Consider the following 24371-nt stretch of genomic DNA (forward strand, 5'->3'; position numbering starts at 1 on the left):
CCATGTCTGTAATGCAGTAGCTGAGACAGGACTGAAGTAGTGGCAGCTGATGGCATGGGCTAATCTTTGGTGGATATATCTGGAAGGGAGCTTGTGCACTAGTCACCCTTACAGCTGCCTCAGAACCTAAAATTTTCATAGGTAGGGAATTTAACTCTCTCTGAAGCTGGGAGTGAGACCTGAGTAAGAATCCTGAATAACAGTTTTTGCGATGATATTTTCAAAGTATTACTACTGCAGGTAAGTAATTCTTCCTTATCAACTGAACAGAATAAAGAATTTTAGGTACACTGGATTGTAATTGCGAGAGTTGGAATTTGACTAATACACTCAATATGCTATGTATTGCACCTGAATAATGCTATAGTACTGGTTCTATATAGTGCTATGTATTTTAGTATTTTACTTTAAACAATACATTTTACTTTTGTTCAGTCTGTGTTTTGGTGCAGAAAGTACTGTTAACCAAAAAAAATTGTAATATCTTGTTTCTCTTTCCCTTCTTCTGTTGCCCCTTTAACTTCCTCCCCTTCTCACTTTTAAAAAAAAAAATTTCAAAAGTTCTGGAAAATTTGTCCCATGGAGCATCTTCTGACTCGTCTTGAAGTTGATTCACGTCCTGTGTCACGCCGCTTAGTAAATCTCCTATTCAACTCTTTCTTGCCTGTTAATCAACCTGAGGAGGTATGGTGTGAACGCTGTGTTACACTAATCCAGATGAATCCAGCAGCAGCCAGAAAGTTCTATCAGTATGCTTACGAGTATACTGCTCCCACCAACATAGGTAAAGTACTGGACACTACAAGAGTCCTGGAAATGTCAATTTTATATTACTTGTTTAACACTTAGTTTGTCTCCAATACTTGGGGGCCTTCAGTATTGTCAAGTGGCTGACTCTACAAAAGTCTCTTCTGAAAAATTCTTCCAAATTTCCCTAATAGAAAATGTTATTAGACCAGCAGTATCAGGGAGATACATTGCAGGAAGTTTTCTTTCTAGCGAAGAATGCTATTGAATCCATGCCAGCAAGCAAACTAGCAGAGTGGTTTTATTTCCAGAACTTGCTAATGTCAGAAAGTAATAAGGAATCTGCACAGGTTGATTCCACGCTCAAGACATCAGGTCACCCAAAGAACAATCCCTACACATGCATTCTAGAGATGAGGGTGGTTGTGTGGACACTGAGAGATTTCAAAGATAGTAGCTTAATTATGTGTTCTGTAAATATTGTGGATTTATGTCCGGGGGGGAGTGATGGTTATCAGGGCACATAAGACTCAGTCACTTTTACTCCCTACCTTCAGGGAGAGGGAGTCTTCCTTGTGGTTGCTGGGTATCCTCTCCCTAACACCAACCAACCTCTCAGCCGAGCGACCACGCTTCTCCGGACTATGCCAGCCCTAACTTCATCTTGCAGGTTAACAATAGGTGCACCCTGAATCCCTTGGAATCATTCCTTTTTGATATCAAGCCCCTGACATTGGTTACTCACAGAAATTCCAGATCATCAGCCTCCAAAGGTGCAGTGTACCCCAGAGTACCAGTTTTATCTTAAACCATTGCTTCTGTAAACCACACAGTACTTGTAAGCACTTACAATAAAACAAAAGTAGATTTGTTTTAAGAAAGAATAAAGATTTAACTAGAAGTGAAAGAAAGTAATGGGAACAACTGATTACAAGACAAAACAAAATCATAACATGTGAACCTAGGTTTACTCTTGTCAATAGTTACCTTTCCTATATAATAAAGTAAGCTTCCTACCCCCAGAAAGTTCAGCCCGTGGAGAGCTGGCTGGTTTCACAAGAATCAGGATCCAAACATTCATGAAAGTCCCCTGCTCCTCAAAGGATTTCTTCAGTGAATGGATACAGAACCTTTCCTTACATTTGGTGATACAAATGTACAACAGTCTTTTGTCTTTATTCACAACCAGGGTGATCTTCTGCCTGCTATAATGTTCCTTGTCACCTCCAAGTGGTTTATATTGTTTTCTGTTGTCTTTGATGGCTTTCCATTGTTCTGGGTTGTGGCAAAGGTAAATAATAGAGCCTTTCATTACTTTGCTGTCTGAGTGACAGCTCCCTCTTGCTTTAATGGCTCATCACCAAGACACACTACCCCGATGACTTAGGGTACATTTACATTTAAAATGCTACCCATCCTTCTAGGTAATCCATTTCCCCAAGAGAAAGTAGCTAGGTCAACAGAAGAATTTTTCCATTGACCTAGTGCTGTCTGCACTGCGGGGTTTAACAATGCCACTCTGGTGTGGATTTTTCACCACGGTAACTCAACAGCCTAATCTTCTAGTGTAGACCAGGCCCAATTTTTACTCCCAAGTCCATAAAGCATACTTTCAATATAAATACATTATTCTTGAAATATTATCCATACATACATAAATCTTGAAATGATTGAGTCTTGACCAGGAGTTTTCTGTAGATACCTTACGTTACTCATTATGGATAAATCTCCTGTAAGACTGAGTTTGGTGCAGTGGGTGTCTTAGCTCTGAGGTGAGAGTTTGCAAATAACAGGGGACCCTTTGCCAAGGAGCCTCCATGTCACAGAGAGCCATCATGTTTTGAGAATAGTCCATTGAAGTAATAGCTATTGCAAATAAATTTAGTATAGCTTCCTGTGATCTTTTCTCTGGAGAAAAATACCAGACAAGGGGATTGTGTGTTTTTTGTTTTTTGTTTTGTTGTTTTCAATGATTGGATCAGAAAGGGTGGTGATTACTTAAACCACAAGTGTTTCATATTTGAATATTAAATTTACTTTAATGGAATTGGTATCTTATATACTAGCTGTGTCTGCTTCTTATCTCCCACTTCCTCAAATAATTTTTATAATTACCTGTAATATCTGTTGCTGATAAAGGGTTCTTAAGTGGAATGGTTGTCTAAATTATCTACTTTTAAAATTTAGCTAAATTCATGCTCACTATTCGGCGCTGCTTGAATGCCTGCATCCAGAGAGCAATAAAAGAAAATAAAGATGATGAAGATGAAGAAGAAGAAAGTGAAAAGGAGAATATAAGTGTAAGTAAAATAAGGCTTTTACTTTATGCTGAGCACTAACAACTTTTTAAAATAGCACTTATGTTGTGAGAGACAGGAAAGTGAACATGAAAGAGGGAGACCGTAAGGGGAACAAATGGTGATCTCTAGGGATAGGAAGACAGGAAAAAGTGGCAGAGTGGCAAGTAGCTTAAGAAGCAAGAGGAATTCCAGGCATACTTAAAATGGGTGCTTGTCTCATGCTGATGGTTATTCTAAGTATACAATAGTAGAAATGATTTTGCAATTGTATTTATTCAAATATGGATCTATCAAAATGACTATATTTATGCACAGATTAAGTCTGAGTTGTGGCATTCACATCCCCATATAGTAAACATAGCTCCTTTGTTAAATGAAGAGTTCAGAAAAAGGTTTTCAATTTTTGAAATATAATTTTAACTTTCATTCATATTATACAGTGTTAGCTATTTTAATCCCCAAATGTTTGCATTTCAGATGCTAAATAATGTGTTGTCAATAAACGATGTGGCTTCCATGGCAAGTTTACTGGAGATTACTGTAATTCTCTGGAGAAGTATTCACAAAGCACTGGATCACAATGAAGAAGCCAAAGGTTACACAATCAGAAAGTTTGCCTCTGTACTGCCAGAATATTTTAAAGCTTTTAAGGTAAACTTTAATATCACAGGTTAAAAATTTTGGCAAATTTAAAATATAGATGAATGACTTCCTAGAAACCTGTATTTTTATTTTAAATTATTTTTAATTCTAGTGCTTGCATGGCATATGTGTGCATGTCCCTTGTCTGTCTCTCTGCAATTGTGTTTTCATATGGTGTTTGGATGATGCCATGAACTAAAAAGTGGCTTGAGTGAGGTCCTTGGAATTTCCTAAACAAAAGAGGTTTCAGAGTAGCAGCCGTGTTAGTCTGTATTCGCAAAAAGAAAAGGAGTACTTGTGGCACCTTAGAGACTAGCAAATTTATTTGAGCATAAGCTTTCGTGAGCTACAGCTCACTTCATGCATCCGATGAAGTGAGCTGTAGCTCACGAAAGCTTATGCTCAAATAAATTTGCTAGTCTCTAAGGTGCCACAAGTACTCCTTTTCTTTCTAAACAAAAGAGAGTGCTCTAATTTCACAGAGTCTGGCAAATAGGTCCTTATAATTTTAAGTATTGAAACAGAAACAAATATGTAACTATTTGTTCTCCTTTGATTATCTCTATTGCATGTGCTCTTGGTCTCTTGGCACCATGGTAGGAAGTCTCGAAAAGCAATGGCTCTTGAGGCTCCCCTGCAGAACAAAATATTCAGTGTTAAGTCATATGAGGAGTTTCCCCCCACCATTCTGAATAATCACTACCCCAGTTCCTCTTTCACTACTTGAGCAGACAACTTAGAAACACCAGACTCTCCTTCCCCTCCTTGCACTTGTTTTTGCTATCTTAATTCTGCCTTGTGGTGAGCATTCTCTTGATGCACTTGCTCATTGTTAGGCGTTGACATGTTTGGCTCAGTTAGTTCCATTAATCTTCATAGTGTTGGCCCTGTTGATCTGTTCACCTAGTCCTGCGGTATTCCTCATGAGAGATGCCAAGCTCTGTTCGTTACTAATTGTACATGTGCTGCCTGTGATGCCTTTGGAAGGATCATCCAAATGAAGGTTTCTCTTCTTTGTGTGAGTTGTGCTCTGAGAGCCCTCAAGGACTGTGAAAGCCATCTGAAGGCTTCCTTAGTGGAAGAATTATCCTTTCTTCTTTGAGTAGTGTCCCTAAGGGTGCTCCACTCTTGGAACATTTTTGCCCTCTGCACCTCACATCGGAGATTTTAGGTAGCAGTGCCCGTTTGGCCTGCGCATACATCTTGTGCCATGCACCAGTGCAATATAGCGTTGCACAGGTGAACCGCCCTCTCAGCTCCTTCTCAGCCGCCTTGGCCCAAGATGGAGCCTCAGTAGCCTCTGAATTGAGATTACCTAACTTGTATTTTTTTTCTCTTGTTCAAAATAGTTTGTGTTAGTTCATGGAGTTTCTGTTAGTTCTTATACTTCCTTTTTTCTTTTTTGAGTTTTAAAAAAAATTCTTATTAGAATAGTAAACTGTTCACCATCCATAGTTATTTTTTCTTTTTTCTTCCATCTGGGGAAGTGGAACCTGGAAAGGGTATGCCCAGCTCCCCCGGGTTTAAATGTTATCTTTCCTACCAAGAGGCTATCCCGGTCAGTGACAGACATAACCGGAGTCACATGTCCCTCAAAAGTATAATTTCTGCCAGAAATTAAGGTCAAAGGCCAGAAAACTCTGACGTAAAACTGCATCTGTTTATGACGGAGAGTTTGCTTCAACCAGCTTCCAACCCCAACCCAGGGATTTTTACTGTCCAACGGTCCCTGACGAGGCTGTCTCCATCAACTTCCTTGGCACAATACTCCCCCGCAGCTTCCAAGAGAAAATTCCTGGATTCCTCTCAAAAAGCTTCCAGAAAGCAGGCTTCAAGTCCCTTGGGTAGAGAATCTACCAAGAAGAGATGATCTCCGATCAGGTCAACCACCTCAGCACTCACTGATCTCTGGCTCAGTACTCACAAGGCTGCAGGCTCCTCAGGTACCGTCATTGCCGGCAAGCCTAAAGACTCTAAGAATTCAGTCTCTTAAACCTTGGGTCGAGTGCAGTAGCTATCTTTAAAAATCTCACATTGGTACCTTCTTTGCATTTTGTCAAATCGGCAGTGAAAGTGTTCTTTAAACAAACGTGCTGAGTCATCATCCGAGACTGCCATAACATGAAATATATGGGAGAATGTGGGTAAAACAGAGCAGGAGACATACAATGCTTCCCCAAGGAATTCAGTCACCAATTTAATTAACACATTAATTTAACTAGTGTCGTCAGCATGGAAGCATGTACTCTGGAATGGTGGCTGAAGCATGAAGGGGCATATGAATGTTCAACATATCTGGCACGTAAATACCTTGCAATGTAGGCTACAAAAGTGCCATTCAGACACCTGTTCTCACTTTCAGATGGCATTGTAAATATGAAGCAGGTAGCATTATCTCCCATAAATGTAAACAGTCTTGTTTCTCTTAGTGATTGGCTGAACAATAAATAGGACTGAATGGACTTGTAGGCTCTAAGATCCCAAGATCACAAATGGGAAATAGACACCACCATTCTCCGCTGAATATTTCTACACTGGGGCATCCCCAAGATAGACTTATTTGCCACAGTCAAAAACAGCAAATGCTCCCAGTTTTGCTCCAGGGCCAGTCTGGGTCACCACTCTCTGATATGCCTTTCACTTCCAAAGCAACAGAAGTCTCCTCTGTGCATTTCCACCGATTCCTGTAATATCGACGATCCTGCTTAAGAGAGAGGAAAAAAACAGGGTTATACTTGTAGATCCCATGTGGCCGAGACAAATGTGATTCCCCTACCTTACTCAGCTTGCTGTTTGCCAACCAATCACTCTCCAGCTACTCATTTCCTCTCTTAGGATGCCAGCCAGGTCCATCACCTCAATCTACAGGTTCTCTGGCCTAAGGCATGTGTGGTCAATGATTCAAGAGCTTAGAAATGATGTGCTCTGAGGACGTAAAGGCGGTGCTGTTACATAGCAGGAAAAAACTACTCATGACACACATATCCAAAAGTGGAAGAGATTCAAACTCTGATGTGACTCAAGACATTTTCCTCCTACATCCTTTCCACTATTATCTGTGCTAGATTACATCCTAGAACTAAAAAGGTCAGGATAATCTCTAACTTCTGTAAAAGTGCACCTCGCAGTGTCACAGCCTTCCATCATAAGATAGAGGGTTATTCTGTTTTTTCTTATCCCACAAGAAGGTTTCTCAAAGGTCTGGGTAACCTCTTCTTAGAAATCTGATGCCATACACCAACACTGAACCTCAACTTGGTCCTCAGGTGTCTAAGACCACCTCCTTTCAAATCATGGCCACCTGCTCCCTTCTACACCTCTCTGAAAACTGCATTTCTAGTAGCCATAACTTTTGCTTGAAGAGTGGGAGAGAGAGGGGTTCTAATGGCATATTTTCCCCCCCTTTCCAGTCTTATTTAAAGATGTCACACTACAACTGCAACCCAAGTTCCTACCAAAAATATATTTGGACTTCCACATAAACCAATTTATCCACCTCCTAGTTTCCTTTCTGAAACCACACTGAAACATGCTCAATGTCAGGAGTGCTTGCACTGGCCTGCTATCTAGATAGGACTAAACCCTTCAGGAAATTTCCCATACTATTTCTCTCCATTGTGGACAGATCTAAGGGATCCTCAATCTGCAAAAAAAGACTCTCTAGGTCAGGGGTCGGCAACCTTTCAGAAGTGGTGTGCCGAGTCTTCATTTATACGCTCTAATTTAAGGTTTCGCATGCCAGTAATACATTTTAATGTTTTTTAGAAGGTCTCTCTATAAGTCTATATGTTATATAACCAAACTACTGTTATATGTAAAGTAAACAAGGTTTTTAGAATGTTTCAGAAGCTTTATTTAAAATTAAATTAAAATGCAGATCTTATCAGTTTAGTGTGATCCTTGCTGAGTTTTCCAATGTCTGGCACGTATTTGGATACTTTAAGCTGCACACAGGCTTCTGAGTGATCAGTTGTTAACCGGCTCTGAGAGGGACAGAGGACAGATTTCATGTGTGAAAATACCTGTTCACACAGGTATGTGGATCCAAGTGCTGAAAGCATTGCAAACACAATTTTCTTCTTCAAACAGTTAAATTTCAGTGGCAGGGACATCCAGCAGGTCAGAATAGAGGCCCCATGATCTCTCTCGGTAGCTTCAAGTGCGCTTCACAGATCCACAAACTTTGATGTCCGCAGTTCTGAGCTTTTTAACTGAATGAGTTGCATTTCGAAATCTTCAACACCAATCTACTGAAATACAGACACATCCAAGGCGCTTTTGTTGAACTTTTCAGGTTTAATTAGAAAAGAAAGCATTGGGCCAAATCGCTGGAAATCTGGAAATCTGTCGGAAAATTCTGATTCCAGTTCTTGCATGTACTTTCCAATCTCATCGACATTGACAGTGCAATGTGTCGATAGCTCTTTTATGAGTTGGAAGTAGTGGAAAGTAGAAGTTTGAATATTCCTGGAAAAAACTGCTTAGTTTCGCAACAAATGCTTTCCAGGCTTCATAAAGATCCAGAACTGTTTGCCCTGCACCCTGGAGACAGAAGTTGAGTTTGTTTAGGTGAGCGGTGATATCAGTTAGAAACATGATCTTACATAGCCATTTGTCATCATCCAGTTCGGGGTAGTTTTGTTCTTTTTCCGACAAAAAGGCCTTGATTGCATCAAAACAGTTTACAAAGCGCATCAAAACCTTGCCACGACTTAGCCACCAAATGTTGCCGTGAAGTGGGATGTCGTTATAAGCACTGTCCATCTCTTCTAGCAGTGCTTGAAATTGTCGGTGAGTCAAAGCAGATTGAGCAACAAGGAAATTCACAATTCACACCACCGTATTCATCACATTATTAAGCTCTGAATTAGACATTTTAGCACAAAGGTTTTGTTGATGGATGATGCAGTGAAATTTGACTGTTGGACAGCCAATTTGATCTTCAAGTAACTTTACAAATCCCTTCTGTTTTCTGACCTTGGCAGGAGCACCATCTGTTGTCACACAAAATATTTTTCTGATGTCAATTCCTTGTTCTTCAAAATGGTGTACAAAACTTTCCAGTTTATCTTCCCCCTTTGTTGTGCCATGCAGGGGTTTTAGGCAACAAAGTTCCTCTTGGATTTCATTGGAAGCACAATATCTTGCAACAGCTGCCAAACGTGGAACGTCGTTTATATCTACGCTCTCATCAACTGCAACACTAAACACTGCTATGCCTTTCAATGCAGTTGTCTGCTTTTCCTTAATGTTTTCTGCCATTTCACTTATGCGTCTCTCAACTGTTCTGGCAGAGATGGGCAGTTCTTTTATTCTAGATATGATTGTATCTTTATTTGGCAAATCATTGAACAAAATCTCCAAACTGCTGAAAAAAACTTTTTATATATTCCCCATCTGTAAATGGCTTTCCTTTTTTTGCAATGCACTGTGCAATCTTGTAACTTCCTTCTCTAGCTTGATTTTTACTTACACTTAAGCTTTTAAAAACACGGCTTTGCTCCTCATAGGCTGCTACTGCCTTTTTGATCGATTCAGTCGTCTACTTCGTCAAGAAAGGTTTTCTCATGCTTCGTTTCAAAATGTCGTCAAACACTTGATGTGCAACAAACAACACTTTCGTAACAGAAAGCACAAATAGCACGGTCCTTCTTTTCAATAAACCCAAATGCGTCAGTCCAAGCAGGCTGAAATGATCAGACATCTAGCTTCGCTTTCTTAGGAGCTGCCATTTTGTCAAATGTTCCCTTCAACTCTCAGTGGGGAAAAACAATGGCGATAGAAGGCAGGCATGAGGTCAAACGCATCATGGTCTGGTATAAGCAATTTTAAGATGGGGGTGCTGAGCTGCACCCTCTCTTGTCTCATGGGCAACCCTCACTGTCCCAGGCTGGGGACAGTGGGCCACAGCAGGGAGGCTGCAGAGCACTGATCCAAGGCCAGGAGCATAGCCCAGGGTGGCCTGCTGGCACTCCAGGCCGGAAAGCAGGCTGAGCAAGGCTGGAGATCCAGACCCTGGCTGGCAGGAGGTCAGCGGCTGGAACCCCAGGTTGGCAGCTGAAGTAAGTGGAGCTGGCCGCTGGTACCCCAGACCAGCAGCAGGCTGAGCAGGGCCGGAGGCCTGGACCCTGTCTGGGAGGGGGCATGAACTCCAACCGGAAGGAAGGTGAGTGGGGCTGCAGCCAGGGACCCTGCTGGCAAGGGGCCAGAAGCCGGAACCGCAGAGCTGCGACTTAGCAGCTCAGCCCGCCCCCGGTCTGGGGTTCCGGCTCCTGCCAGCCTGGGTCTCAGTCCGCTGCCAGCCTGGAGTTCCTTCACCCAGGCCGGCAGCGGGCGCTGAGTGGGACCAGCGAGGGACCCCGGCTGGCAGGAGCCGGCAGCGGAAACCCCAGAGTGGCGGCAGCTCAGCCCACCGCTGCGTGCCATCAAAAATCGGCTCGCGTGCCACCTTTGGCACACGTGCCATAGGTTGCCGACCCCTGCTCTAGGTGGATATCGAGGTGCATTACCTACTGCTATCAGTCTCGTGATCTTTAACCTCCTTCTAGAGTATGAACTCACTCCACGAGATTGCTCTCCACTTCCATAGCCTTCCTCAGAAACGTTCCAGTTGCAGAAATATGAAGCCACGATTTAGACATGTGCTCATACATTAGCTGAACATTATGCAGTCTCTCACAACTCAGTGTCCAATGCCATATTTGGCTTCACTGTGTTATCCTCAATTCTAGACTCGACTCTGAAGCCCCACCTCTCCCTTAGAGGTCACCCACAGGGACACTACTTGAACGAAAAAAGGTTACTCACCCTTTGCAGTAATTGTGGTTCTTCTAGATGTGTCCCTATGGGTGTTCCACTGCCTGCCTTCCTCCTCTGCTTCAGAGTTCTTTCCAATGAGCTCTGCAGTAGAGAGAGAACTGAGGGCATTTTTCCCGCACAGCACTATATAGCCCTGGTGCAGGGCACGAGATGAAGAGGGAACATGTGTGAGCTGAATGGACACTGCTACCTAAAATCTCCAATTTGAAGCACAGGGGGTGCAAGCGTATCTAGAATGGGACATCCATAGGGAGACACATCTTGAAAAACCACAGTTACTGCACAGGGTGAGTAACCTTCTCTCTTAATCAGAGCTGGCTTTGAGCCAAACTCGGACAAGCTTTTCAGCTTTGGCAGTCTCTTTGACCTAGTTGTTGACATGCTTTCTGGTATTGATGAAGCAGCATGGATCTGAAAAGCGGTCTGAACAGTCTTAGTTTCAAGAAGAACAGGAACTCGGGCAAGAGGCTCTCTTCTGCTGGAAAAGCAAAACTGTTCTTTTTCTGTGAATGTTTCCATTTTGTTGTTGTTTTTTAAAAAGAGGGAGACACTCTCACTTGTTATCCAGATGGGACTAAACTTGTACATAAATTTTTTATGTTGTATTTCATGGAGCTAAGTCCAGAGGAGACACTACCTCTTCAAACACAATTTAAACAGAGAAGATTTTGACATAAAGCTGGTAAGATCTTGAAAGCGTCTCTGCCTGGTTTTCGGATGCATGCTGCTAGATCCAAAGTAACCTCTAAGTCACTTATTTTTTTTATATTTCAGTGACACCTAGGGGCTCCAATGAGTGCCCTGTTGTGCTAGGTGCTGCACAAACCTATCTAAACAAGGATATTGAAGGCTGCTACTTGATGTTTAATCCCTACATTTAGGCAGCATTACCATTGGCTTTGAATCCAGGTCCCATGCCCAATTTTGGAAAGTAATCGCACAGTCATTTAACTAGTTCTCAGACCCACCTCTTTGAGGGATGACTGATAGTTAATCTTCCAACATTAGGGATCTGTGGTGAAAATGGTTAGAGAACAAAGATTATCTAGGACGAATAAATTGCCACTATAAAGCTACACTCCTCACCCTGTGTATACCCATTTCTTTGGATTCTATTTCTAATACATTGTTTAAATGGAAAGGAATTGGATGGAGTCATGGCCATGCATCTTCATATAAACTTAAAGTAAATGTTTTCTTCTGGTAGCAGAGCATGTATATGGCCACCAGGAGCACATGCACTCCCAAGTATATGAATCTGACAATCCACTCTAAGTATTTCTTTTCAATGCTGTTTCTGGTGGTTCTTTAATGGGTATGAAAATTCTGCAGTGACAGAATCCACTCCTCGAAAAAAGGCGCTTAGATTCTTGTTGTCTTCTGTGACTATTAGATGGGTTCAGTCTTTTTTTTATAATTTTGGTTATTTTGTTTTTTTTAATCCTAGGATGATCGTTGCATGATTCCATTAGTTATTCTGGCATCTTTCATGCCAGCTTCTGCTATTCCTACATTCAGGTACTATTTCCTTAATGTCAAAATTGAGGTGGGGGTGCACTGTTGTTCGACTTTAATTTTATGTTTTTATTTGGTATACATTAAAATACCCTCAGTGAAGAACATATCAATTCAGGACAATTGATAACTTAGTAAAATCTGTAGGGCCAATAGGCCTATAAACTGTTTTGTTAATATTTCAGATATCATATCAGTTCATTTTGTCTGCGTCATTACTGTGCTAATGAATAAAAACAGCTGCTATATCTGAAATTGTTTTCAGCTGTGGTGTGATCTCTAAATTGAGGAATCTTGAGAAGGGAGCTGATGAAAATAAATACTCCACCCTGATAGACTGCTTGTGTCGCTGGGGACAAGTGGGACACATTATGGAGTTAATCTGTGATTGGATGTCCAGTGAGATGACGCCAAGAAAGGTTTGCCAAGAAAACACTGAATTCTACCTCTTTGTTGCATTATATAATCTGGTTCAATCTGTCCTTATCCTCCAGATTAAAGTTTATTGTAGTATCCTTTGTATCTCAGTGATTAATGGGCTTCTTCTCTCCTCCACATTTAGAGCAATACAGCATCTGAGCGGCGAGTACGTATCCAAGTAACACATGAGTCAAAACCAGAATTAGCACTTGATTATCTAGAATATTTATTAACTCATTCCATGAATCGGGATTGCCTGCTATCTGTCCCCAGAAAGAAATTGAACCAGCTTTTGAAAGTACTTGGAGCTGCAAAGGTAATATTTGCAGAATATTGAATGTAAAGCACTATTTAATGTGACACAGTACCACTACTGAAATTTAGATTTAACATTTTTTCTTCAAAAGTCTCAGTAAGATCCACCAGCCCTCCATCCTTTGGATCTTCTGCCATCACACTCATGATGATATGAACTGATGAAATACTTTAATGAAAAGAATGATCAAAAAGCTATCCATAGTGTTTAATGGTCTCTTCCTTTCTGAAAGTGTACTGCCTGAACTTGACCAAGCTGTCTTCTGCATATTTGATGCTTTAACAGTTGTGACTAACAATCTGAGGTTAGCTGTACCTCTTTATCTGTAGCAAATGTAACTATTGTAATTTAAAACTTGCATACCTCTGAACTTTGTGAATAACTAGCAGTTTAGATCATGAATAGAAATAAATTATAGGACTGCAAGACTTACTCCAAGATTTTCAAAAATCTCTAGTTTTTTTGTAGGTGCCTCAAACTTGTCCAATTTGAGACATGTTAAAGGAGCCTGACTTCCAGAGGATAGGTGCAGAGCATTTTTTTTGAAAATCAAGCCCCTTTGAAGTGTAAAGTTTGGCACTCAAAAAACAAAGTGGTCAAAAACACCCCAGTCACTTTCTGAAAATCTTGGCTTATTGAAAATAAATTTGAAGTTGAATTTCAGTCTTTACGCAAAAGCAAAGTGCAGAACAGGACTTCCTGAAAATATATTTTGTTTTTAAATATAACTATAAGTTATAATATTGCAGGAGATTCTTGGCTCGATTATGAAAGCAACTGGTGCAGGGTCTCATAGCTTCAATCAAGCAACTGCCATAAGAGCCTTCACCCTCTACTGCAGATTAAGTATTCATCTTCAGCACAAGGTATTGTTTTTTAAGGAGGTATTCGTGAGGGAAAAAGACCATTATCAAGCTCTGTTTTTATTATTGTTTGTTTTTCTTGCAGTTTTCTTCTGAAGGAAAAGTTTACCTTTCACATTTGAAGGAGACAGGTGCTTGGATAGAAAGTCATGTTCTACCTTCTATTCTAATGCATGAACAGGAGGAGAATGTTCTAGAGCAGTACATTGAAGTTTCTCAGCTAATCATCCAGGTTAGAGGTCTCTTTACAATTACTTCAAATGGAATTGACAGTAGTATCCATTTTTTACAATTGTTTTTAAATGCTTTATTCATATGATTTTTATGTTTTAGGTACAGTAATTGCATCCCACTAGTCCAGTGTCATAGCAGTATTTAAAGTTTGGCGCCTATGCCAACTTCCAAACAGTGTGTACATCAACCATACACTTGAGAAGGAGACATCAAATGAATAACTACAAAATGGGAAATAACTGGGTAGGCAGTAATCCTGCTGAAAGTGATCTGGGGGGTATAGTGGAACACAAATTGAATATGAGTCAGCAATGTGATACAGTTGTGAAAAAGACTAATATTCTGAGGGTTTATTAACATGAGTGTAATTTATTACCACAGGAGGTAATTATCCCTCTTTACTCAGAACTGGGCGAGGCCTCAGCAAGAGTACTGTGTCCAATTCTGGGTGCCTCACTTTAGGAAAGATATGGACAAATTGGAGAAGGTCCAAAGGAGAGCAACAAAAATTATAAAAGATTTTGACAATCTGACCTTTGAGGATAAAAATACTCAGGGGCAGAGGGTAGGGATAGGATACAGAGGGCCCTAGGCAAATTAGAGGATTGGGCCAAAAGAAATCTGATGAGGTTCAACAAGGACAAGTGCAGAGTCCTGCACTTAGGATGAAAGAATCCCATGCACCGCTACAGACTAGGGACCGAATGGCTAGGCAGCAGTTCTGCAGAAAAGGACCTAGGGGTTACAGTGGACGAGAAGCTGGATATGAGTCAATAGTGTGCCCTTGTTGCCAAGAAAGCCAATGGCGTTTTGGGATGTATAAGTAGGGGCGTTGCCAGCAGATCGAGGGACGTGATCGTTCCCCTCTATTCGACATTGGTGAGGCCTCATCTGGAGTACTGTGTCCAGTTTTGGGTCCCACAATACAAGAAGGATGTGGAAAAATTGGAAAGAGTCCAGCGGAGGGCAACAAAAATGATTAGGGGACTGGAACACATGACTTATGAGGAGAGGCTGAGGGAACTAGGATTGTTTAGTCTGTGGAAGAGAAGAATGAGGGGGGATTTGATAGCTGCTTTCAACTACCTGAAAGGGAGGTTCCAAAGAGGATGGATCTAGACTGTTCTCAGTGGTAGCAGATGACAGAACAAGGAGTAATGGTCTCAAGTTGCAGTGGGGGAGGTTTAGGTTGGATATTAGGAAAAACTTTTACACTAGGAGGGTGGTGAAACACTGGAATGCGTTACCTAGGGAGGTGGTGGAATCTCCTTCCTCAGATATTTTTAAGGTCAGGCTTGACAAAGCCCTGGCTGGGATGATTTAGTTGGGGATTGGTCTTGCTTTGAGCAGGGGGTTGGACTAGATGACCTCCTGAGGTCCCTTCCAACCCTGATATTCTAAGATTCTATGACCTGATAAGTCTTGAAATATGTTACTCCTGGGGGAATTCTGCACCAAAAAATTAAAAATTCTGTGCACAATATTTTAAAGTTCTGCATATTTTATTTGTAAAAATAGTACAATATAATCACACCAGTTTCAATTATTTTGGTAATTTGTTTCAAAATACCTGTCAATAAGTATGTCTGTAACAATGCAGACAACGAAAAAGATTCAGGAAATGTTTTTTGACAAATAGATCCCTTACTAGGCATAATATAGAACTCTGAATAATAGTTCATTTAAACTACAATACAGAACCATATTTCCCACACCACTCAGAACCAGTGCAAAGGCTTGGAGAAGTCCAGGGTAACGGAGGAGCTGAGGGAGAGGGAAGTAATTGCTGGGAAGGAGCCTGGGTGTGAACTTGGAGGGTTGTTGGGTGTGAGTGGGAGAAAAATGGAAGGGTTTTTTTGGGGGGTGGGTTAGGGAGGGATTGTTAGGGAGCCTCCCTCACGCCGACCTTGGCTGACCCCTAGCCTCTCCCATTCAGTTAGGCACATCTGTTCCTGTCTCCATGTGTCCCTCCACCCCCCAATCCTCGTGTCCTCGCATCCCCCACTCAGTCACCTCTCCTCCCCCATCCCCATGTGTTCCTGCACCCCCTCTCCCATTCCAACACCATGCCCCATGTGTCTCTGTGCCCCCACTCAGCCACCCCTCTTCTCCCATGTGGCCCTGCACCTCCTCCCCCCTCCCCATTTGTCCCTGTGCACCCACTCAGCCACTGCCCTTCCCCCATCCCCATGTGGTGCTGCACCCCCTTCTCCCTGTTCCCATGTGGCCATGCGCCTCCACTCCCATTCAGCCCCAGTCCCAGTCTGTCCTCCCCCAATAGCCCTTAAGAATGGGACCCCCCAGTAGTCCCATGTGACTTACACTGTCTGTTCCCTCATATCCCCTGTCTCCTGACCAGGCCCCACCGGCAGGGTGCTGTCTTCTCTTCCCTATCGGCAGTTGGGGCTGGCCCAGGAGAGGCTGCTCTGTTCTAGTGCTACAGTGGCACCTGATGGGCAAAAAGCGTAACTGCAGCAACTTTCCAGAAGAAATTACTTTCTGCAAAAAGTTTTTCGCTCGGCACATGAATTCTGGGCATGTGCAGTAGCCCAGAATTCCCACAGGAGGAAATATGTTAGGGTCTGTTATAAAGAGGACTCTGAACAGTTGTTTTCCATGTCCTCTGAAGGTATGACAAGTATTAATATGCTTAATCGGTGGCAAGGGAGATCTAGGTTAGATATTCGGAAAAGCTTTCTAACTATAAGGGTAGTTAAGCTCTGCAACAGGTTTGCAAGGGAGGTTGAGGAATCCCCATCACTAGGGACTGTAAAAACAAGTTAGATATGCACCCGTTGTGGATGGTCTAGGTATGCTTGGACCTGCTTTAGCACGGATGGACTAGATGAACTCTCAAGGTCCCTTCTAGACCTATATTTCTATGATTCTATAACCCTTTACCTGGCTATGGAGTTGTGTGCCCTATATAGCTGAGAGGAAGGATTGGGTTTATGAAAATTTCATGCTTTATTTGTTGGATTTTCTGTGGCACTCATCACCAAAATATCTGTGCACCTCATAATGACCTTGTGAGGTAGGGAAGTATTGCAAAACCCAGATCTCATACATCTCAGTCCAGTGCTGTAGCTGCTTGAATGATGGGTACTTTATTAGGTCATACCCTGTTTTAATTATTTTATAGCTTTTTTTTTTTAAACTGCATTCCCTTGTTTAAATGCAGCAGCATCATACTGTCAAGCACAACAACTGTGAAAGAATATACATATTAGGTATGTGGCCCCCATTACTACAGTACCTGAGCACCTCACCATCTTTAATATATTTATCCTCACAGTACCCCTATGAGGAAGTGTGACAGACTTGCCCACTTTCCTAGAGGAAGTCTGTGAAAGAGAAGGGATTTGAACTTAGGTCTCCAAAGTCTCAGGCTAATGTGCTAACCACTGACCCATCCTTCCTCTCAATCTCTGTTTCACCATCTATTAAATGGGATAATTTTTGTAAAGGAATATATTCATTCATGTTTGTATGGAAAAAATTATATAAAAAAGCCAAGTGGTAAACAGTATTTATACCTACAAAGATGTTGATGACTGCTAGTGGGAGAATACTGTGAAAAGGATTTTTATTCATATTTAATAAGAATGTTCTAGAGCACAAGAATTTGGTCAAGGATTTTAAATATCATTCTTCTTCAAGTGATAGCACATGTCCATTCCATTTCATGTGTGTGCACCCAATGCACTGTTGTTGGAGATTTTTTCCTCAGCAGTACCTATCCAGGCAGCAAATGCGCCTTCTGTCTCCTCATGCAGGCTGTGTGATGGTATAAAGGGCAGAGCTGCCCCTGACCCTCCTCAGTTCCTTCTTACTGCCCCTGACAGCTATTGGAGTGTTCTTCCTTGCTAATGCAAGTTTTTCCTTATTCTTAGCGTTGTATATAGTTGGTACTCATTAATAGTTGTAGTTTGAGTAGTAGGATAGTTTTTAATATTAGATTTCTGCTATACTTTTTTTTTTTTTTTACACTCTGCAGCTCCCGCCTTTTGGGTACCAGTGCCGGGGCATCCTCTGGCTTCACGTCCTGTGATGCTTGCACGAAGCCTATGCCAGTTAGTGACCTGCACTCCAGGTGCCTAAGGTACCTAGGAGAAACTCATGTCCGAGACAGGTGCTAAATCTGCAGAGCCTTTAAGCCCAGAACTAAAAAAAAAATAGGGAGGTCAGACTAAACACCTTCTGATACAGGCAGCCCTTTGTCCACCCTCAGAGCCTCCCGATTTGGGGTGTGTAGCAAGCACATCTGCTTCAGTTGGGAGTATTCCCCCTGTCTTGGCAGAGTTTCAACACTGATCTCCTTCTCTGGTACTGAAGAAGCCGGAGATTGAGGACCCTGGCACCAAAACCTAGGAAGAATGCAGAAAAAGCAAATAGAGTGCACTTGGTTGAGGCACGCTTCCTGGCACACACAGTGCCTCAGAAGTGGTTCATTGACTCTTACCCCGATATTGGCCCTGTTGAGACTGACCTTTGTGGCTGCACCATCTAGTTCAAGGTGCAGTCTTCGTTGGCTCTACAGCAAAAGGAGTCTGTCCTGGGGCCAGGAACACCTGAGGCATGTGATCTGCTGAGCTTCTCAGTACTGGCTTTGCCAGTGATTCAATAATCTTCATGCCCAGTACTAATAGTCACTTGTTAGGATTTGCCAGCTACTGGAGTTTAGCACCCAGTACCATGGGCACCTCCAGATACTGTAGTACCTCCTTGTTCAGTGCCATCGAGAGGTAAATGACCATGATTTCACCAGAGCTGTTTTCTCCAGACTTCTGGCACTGACAAGAACCACACCTCCTTGGTCAGATGATTCCGGTTCATTGTCAGAGTCAGAAGTGGGCTCTTATGTCACGGCTTTGTCACGTTAACCATCACTCTTCTCTGAGGAGTTTCCACCCTGGTATCCAGTGGAAGCCCCCCATTCACCAGCTGGTAGAGACCTTCGGTCAGGAAGAAATTGTGGCCCGGGACCCTATCAGTGGCCGTATTGGAACCCTTGCAGGTTTTCTCCTGCCTCCAGATCACCTTTGCATCCTCTCCTCTCTATGTTCTCCAGTAGGTGTCACGATGCTACTGCAAGAAGCTGTTCCCAGTACTGGGCTCAGTGCCAAAGAGGAGTAATCTGCTCAGATGAATCCCCCCTTGCAAGAATTGGAGGAGATTGCACCTCAGCCAGCCTTGGCTTTCTCCTTCTCATCGCCAGATGATGTAGTTGTGTTGGAGGGCTCCTTACCTCCACTGGATGATTCTAGAGTCCACCAGGACCTTCTACAGAATGTGGCTTCTGCCACAGATATTCAGGTGTAAGTGGCTCAAGAGGTCTCACAGATAAGTTATTAATTTGGGATCTGTGGGACCTTCTCAAGTGGTGCTCCCAACAAATCAGTCTATTCTGGAGCCTACTAAAGTTCTGTGGCAAATTTCTTCCCTACTTCCTATACTGAAAAGAATTGAGTGGAGATATTATGCTCCTTTGCAGGGGTTTTAATGTTTTTACGCCTCTCCCCACCCCCTTGCTCTCAGGACCTTTGGCGGGCTCAGTTAACAATGAGGGAGAGTGCAGGGTCAGCAAGCACCTACCTCAAAATCAAAGGATGTGAAGAAGCTTGTTGATCTTTTTTGGAAGGAACTTTATTCAGCAGCTGGACTACAGCTCCGGATCACTAATCAGCAAGCTTAGCTGGGGTGTTCTGCTTTTTTCCCTCTGGGACAATGTTTTAAACTTTATGAACAAGTTGCCAGAGGAGGCAAGATAAATTTTCTGGCTTTGGTGGACGAGAGGAAAATGGTGACCAGGACCTCGCTTCAGGCAACATTAGTTCTTCTTTGAGTAGTGTCCCTGTGAGTGCTCCAGTTTTAGGTGGCAGTGCGTCCTGGCGCTATCGATCGGAGATTTATGGTAGCAGTGTCTACGTGGGATGTGCGTGCGCAGTAGGTATCTCGTGGTGCCATTGGTGCTGTGTGTGGCATGCACACGACCCGAGCCCTCCAGTTCCTTCTCAACCATTCTCGGCCGAAGACGGAACGAAGGGGCAGTGTTAGCACTTCTCCCTAAAACCATTAAGAAATAGCTTTTAGATAAGTTGTTATAGAGTGAGTTAGTGTCAGTGTTAGGGGGGAAAAAAGGTCTTGTTAGTTCGTTAGACAAACCCTCCCTGAAGGGACGGTTACTAGTTAAAATGCCTGGGTCTCCAGGCTTCAAACGATGTGGCGTCTGCCGTGATGCCATGCCCATTTCAGACGGACACTTTTTATGCATACGCTGCCTGGGTGAGGGGCATATTCCCCAGAAATGCCCCCACTGCAGCAACCTGAAAGCTGGAGCCCAACGGGACAGGGATCTCCGGCTTAAAATGATCTTAATGGAGAAGTCCCTCCAGCCTGAGGCAGACAAGCAAACAGCCTCTCCAGGCAAACCTCAACTACTACACAGAGTAGTGGTAAAAATCAAGCAGGCTCAATCTCAAGTGATACTCGTAGCACCAGTGTGGCCTTGCCAACATTCATTCTGCTGAACCTCTCAACCAGGGATCAGTTGACATTGCTAGTGGACCCAGATCTCACAGGACCTGTTACCCGCACAATCTAGGGCAACCCACCTTCACCCTACTGTGGGCTCAAGGAGTAACCCAGTTAATTTAGGCACCCCACCCTTTCCTGTCCTAGGTTCAGGGGACAAGGGCGTATGTGGGTTTGTGGGACCTTTTACCAGTGAAAGAGCCTTGCACAGTAATATCATAGATCAATTATTAATAAATATAGGTTAACAGAATACACATGCGAAGCATATAATGCTCACCACTCCCAACAAGGCTGTCAAACTTTTCTTGATGGCCAGTCAGGATCAGGTCATCTGGGGCTCCAGCTTCTGAACGGTGTGGTCAGCAGGGTGTGATGGTTTTGGAAGCTCTGACCTTGGGCTATGTTCCGGAGTTCGGTTCCAAATAACTTCCCGTTGGCCCCCAGTTTATATAGTTAAAACTTGGGTCCTACTTAGCAATCCCTTAACCAATCATTTTAAACTGAAGTACTACAAAACAATATTTTTCACCAATTCTAGCCTACTACCTAAAAGTTCATTTGTTTTTGTCAAAATGTAAATTAAAGAACACACAGTGATAACTATAGGTAAACAAATGGAAGTATTACAAATTTAAAAACAGACAAAAGCAATAAATTGTATCTTTTCAACTGAAACTGCTGATAAGTGGTGTTGCCAGGTAGTGTCATCTTGCAAAGTTTTCTTTACACACCTTAAGATTTGTCTGTCTGGTCACTATTGGTGCTATTAGGGCAGAAATGCTTCATAAAAACCCAATATTATATTATTTTCGTTCAGTTTAGATGGGATGTGACTCCCAGCTTCTTAGCTCATAGCTGCTGCTGTCCTACTATAGCAGCTGCTGCTGCTTACTGCAGAATGGCCCTGGCCTACAGAACATGGTCACCATAACTGGGAGGCCCTTCACCTCACAGCCTAGATGATCCATGGTTAACACCTCAGGAGGAAATATGTTCAAAGGAGGTACAAAACGTCCTCTTAAATAATAGAAAATCTTCTAATAGGTATACTTGCCTGGTCAAGTGGAAGAGATTCTCCGTCTCGTCCCAGCAGAAAGGCATTCACCCAATCCGAGCTCCGATACAACATGTGCTAGACTATTTGTTATAAATGAAACAGCAAGGCCTTGTCATTAGTTCTACTAAGGTTCACCTAGCAGCTATCTTGGCTTTTCACCCTCCAGTTGATCAGTCACTTTTCTCCAGTCCCATGTTGCTCAGGTTTTTGAAGGGTTTGAACAGGTTATATTTCCAAGTAGAGAGGCTCCTGTTCCCCCTAGGGTTTTGAGACGGGTTTTAACAAAACTAATGGGTCCATCCTTTGAACCGCTGGCTATGTGTTCATTGCTCTAAGTCTCACTGAAAGTAGCATTTTTGGTGGTGGTCACCTCAGCCAGGAGAGTGGGTGAATTAACGGTTCTGGTGTCTGACCCTCTGTATACATCAATCAGGCAATATATTTACTAAATTCACCAACATGATCACAAGGGGGAGTGTGTTAGTGTTTTACTTGGACAGAACTAAACTGTTAGATCGTCCTCGCAGTTGTTTGTGGGAATTGCAAACAGAATGAAGGGCTTTCTCGTTTGTTCTCAAAGAATCTTGTCCTGGATTCCTTCCTGTATCCATTTGTGCTATGTCATGGTTACTGTAACTCCACCAAATAGGATGATAGCACATTCAACCCCATCGCAGGCAGCCTCTGCAGCCTTTTTAGCCCATGTGTCTATTCTGGATGTTTGACAAGCTGCAGTTTGGTCTACAGTACCTACATTTGCCTCATGCTATCTCCCAACGGTCTACAGATGATGCCAGATTTGGATTGTGTGGTCCTTCAATTGTTATTCAGATAGACTCCAATCCGACCTCCAGATCAAACTGCTTGTGAATCACCTGACGTGGAATGGACGTGCTATCACTCAAAGAAGAAATGGTTACTAACTTGTTCTGTAACTGTCCTTCGAGTTGTTTCGCACATGTCCATTCCATGACCCACCCTCCTTCCCCTCTATATTGGAGTCCGTCGAGTAAGAAGGAACTGGGGGATCAGGGAAAAATCTCTGAGAACAGTGCACTGGGTGCGCGCACATCTGAAGTGGAATGGACATGTGCAACACAACTTTAAGAATAACAGATACAGAACAGGCTAGTAACCTTTTGTCTCATAATAGGGGTTTTAAAAAAGTGAAATTACCAATGGATCAAATTGGTCATGACTTCGGGTATCCCACATTTATCCATTCCATAATACAAAATTACACCTTCACCTTCTGAGAACACCACGGTGTGCCTAAGCAAAATTGGTAAGTGGATGCAGGCTTTGTTACTCTTCTGAGATGATATGGGATATTCTCCTAGTGAAAAAGCTGACAGATAGAGGAATAGTGGGGGTTTTTAATATAAATCTGACTGTTTCTGGACTATGAGAGAGACAAAAGAAAGACTTGGGAAATACATACATTTTGTGCTACTGTAAAACTTTTACAGTCTTTAGTTTCTGTTTTAGTGCTCTTGCTCTCTTTAATTATTAGATGTTAACTTCCGCTCCTATATATGCTCTCACACCAAAAAGTTACAATACTGTAATGTTATATTACATTTTTTCTTTGTATTTAGTCAGGGCAGGTCTACACTTAAAATGCTTCTTCCATCAGCACAGTTAATCCACCTCCATGAGAGCTGTTAGCTATGTTAACAGGGGAAGACATCCTGTCAACATAGTGCTCTCAACACGGAGTTACGTTGGCATAACTGCATTGCTCGGGGTGTGGATTTTTCACACCCTTGAGCAACATGGTTATACCGATGTAAGTTTATAGTTTAGACTGGCCTCAGTCTGAAAAATATTAAATACAAATGTTTTTTAAAATTCCTAACTTGATTTGCTGTTTTTATTATTTTTAGCTAATACTAAAATATTTCTCTTAAATATAATCTAGGGTTGATGCATTTTTCCTTCTCTTGTCTAGGCATATCTGAAAGTGTGTAAGGATGCTATAATGGTTGGCCTTGGAGATTCAGAGTTTCAAGCACACCTTTTAGATGTTACTCTTTCAATTATGCAAACAGGTACACTTTAATAACAATGTTTGTAGTAATCGCTTCTTCCTCTATGCTGCTGTAAGGGGTGTTTTTTCTCATATACTCTCTTCCTCTCCCAGAGACTCCTGGTTGCTTTAAGGAGAAGAGTTAGAGAATACATTTCTGCTACATTAGCATAGCCTCTGCCTCTGCTTTGGATCTTCTTCCCCCATGAACAAACTCCAGTGTGTGCCTCTGCTGATGTTCGTAGCTTCTGCTAGCAGCAATAGTGTGAATCAGTGTGACATGATTCTTGAGTTTCTTCTTTGAGTGCTTGCTCATGTCGATTCCATTCTAGGTATGTGCACCCACACATGCACAGTTGTCGGAGACTTTGTTTCAGCAGTATCCATTGGGCCGGCTGTGGTGCCCTCTGGAGTGCCATGCTCATGCTGCAGTATATCAGGTGCCGGTGGCCCTACGCCCTCTCAGTTCCTTCTTACCGCACGTGACGGTTGTTTGGAGCACCTGGTCTTGCTTAGCAAGAGCATTAGCAGTTCTTCACTGTTCAGATCATTCTCCTTTGTTATTGAGTCAGCGATTAGTTAGCTGTTAAGTGTTTCAGTAGTAGTTTAGTAGTTAGTCTCGGATGGCAGTTTGTCCTGGAGCAGGGCATGCCCCACTCCCCGTGAGCTTCAAGCCGTGTTCTGAGTGCAGCTGGTCGATGCCTATCAGCAACTCTCACGAGAGTTGTCTGAAGTGCCTGGGGGAGTCCCAGAAAAGACAAGTACTGGAGCTTCAAAAACTTTAATTCCCAAACTCAAAAAGAGCGGGACATTCAATTAGGGGCCCTCCTCATGGAGGCTGCTCTGTGCCCAGCATCAGAGCCCCCACACTCGGACTCCACGCCCAGTACTT

The 24371-nt window shown here is 42.6% G+C and overlaps 1 protein-coding gene across 1 annotated transcript in view; it reads left to right on the forward strand.

Moving 5' to 3' along the window:
* The window catches only part of NCAPG2 (non-SMC condensin II complex subunit G2), a 115525-nt gene that overhangs the window by 65302 nt on the left and 25852 nt on the right, over positions 1-24371 (forward strand). Inside the window, exons 14-22 of the mRNA XM_074943425.1 lie at positions 562-784; positions 2935-3047; positions 3525-3698; positions 11956-12026; positions 12289-12442; positions 12586-12759; positions 13509-13625; positions 13708-13854; positions 23402-23501. Coding sequence (XP_074799526.1) covers positions 562-784; positions 2935-3047; positions 3525-3698; positions 11956-12026; positions 12289-12442; positions 12586-12759; positions 13509-13625; positions 13708-13854; positions 23402-23501 — 1273 coding nt within the window. The remainder of the gene's footprint in view (positions 1-561; positions 785-2934; positions 3048-3524; positions 3699-11955; positions 12027-12288; positions 12443-12585; positions 12760-13508; positions 13626-13707; positions 13855-23401; positions 23502-24371) is intronic.

The sequence above is a fragment of the Natator depressus genome, chromosome 2 (genome assembly GCF_965152275.1).
Source record: "Natator depressus isolate rNatDep1 chromosome 2, rNatDep2.hap1, whole genome shotgun sequence".
NCBI classification, from domain to species: domain Eukaryota; kingdom Metazoa; phylum Chordata; order Testudines; family Cheloniidae; genus Natator; species Natator depressus.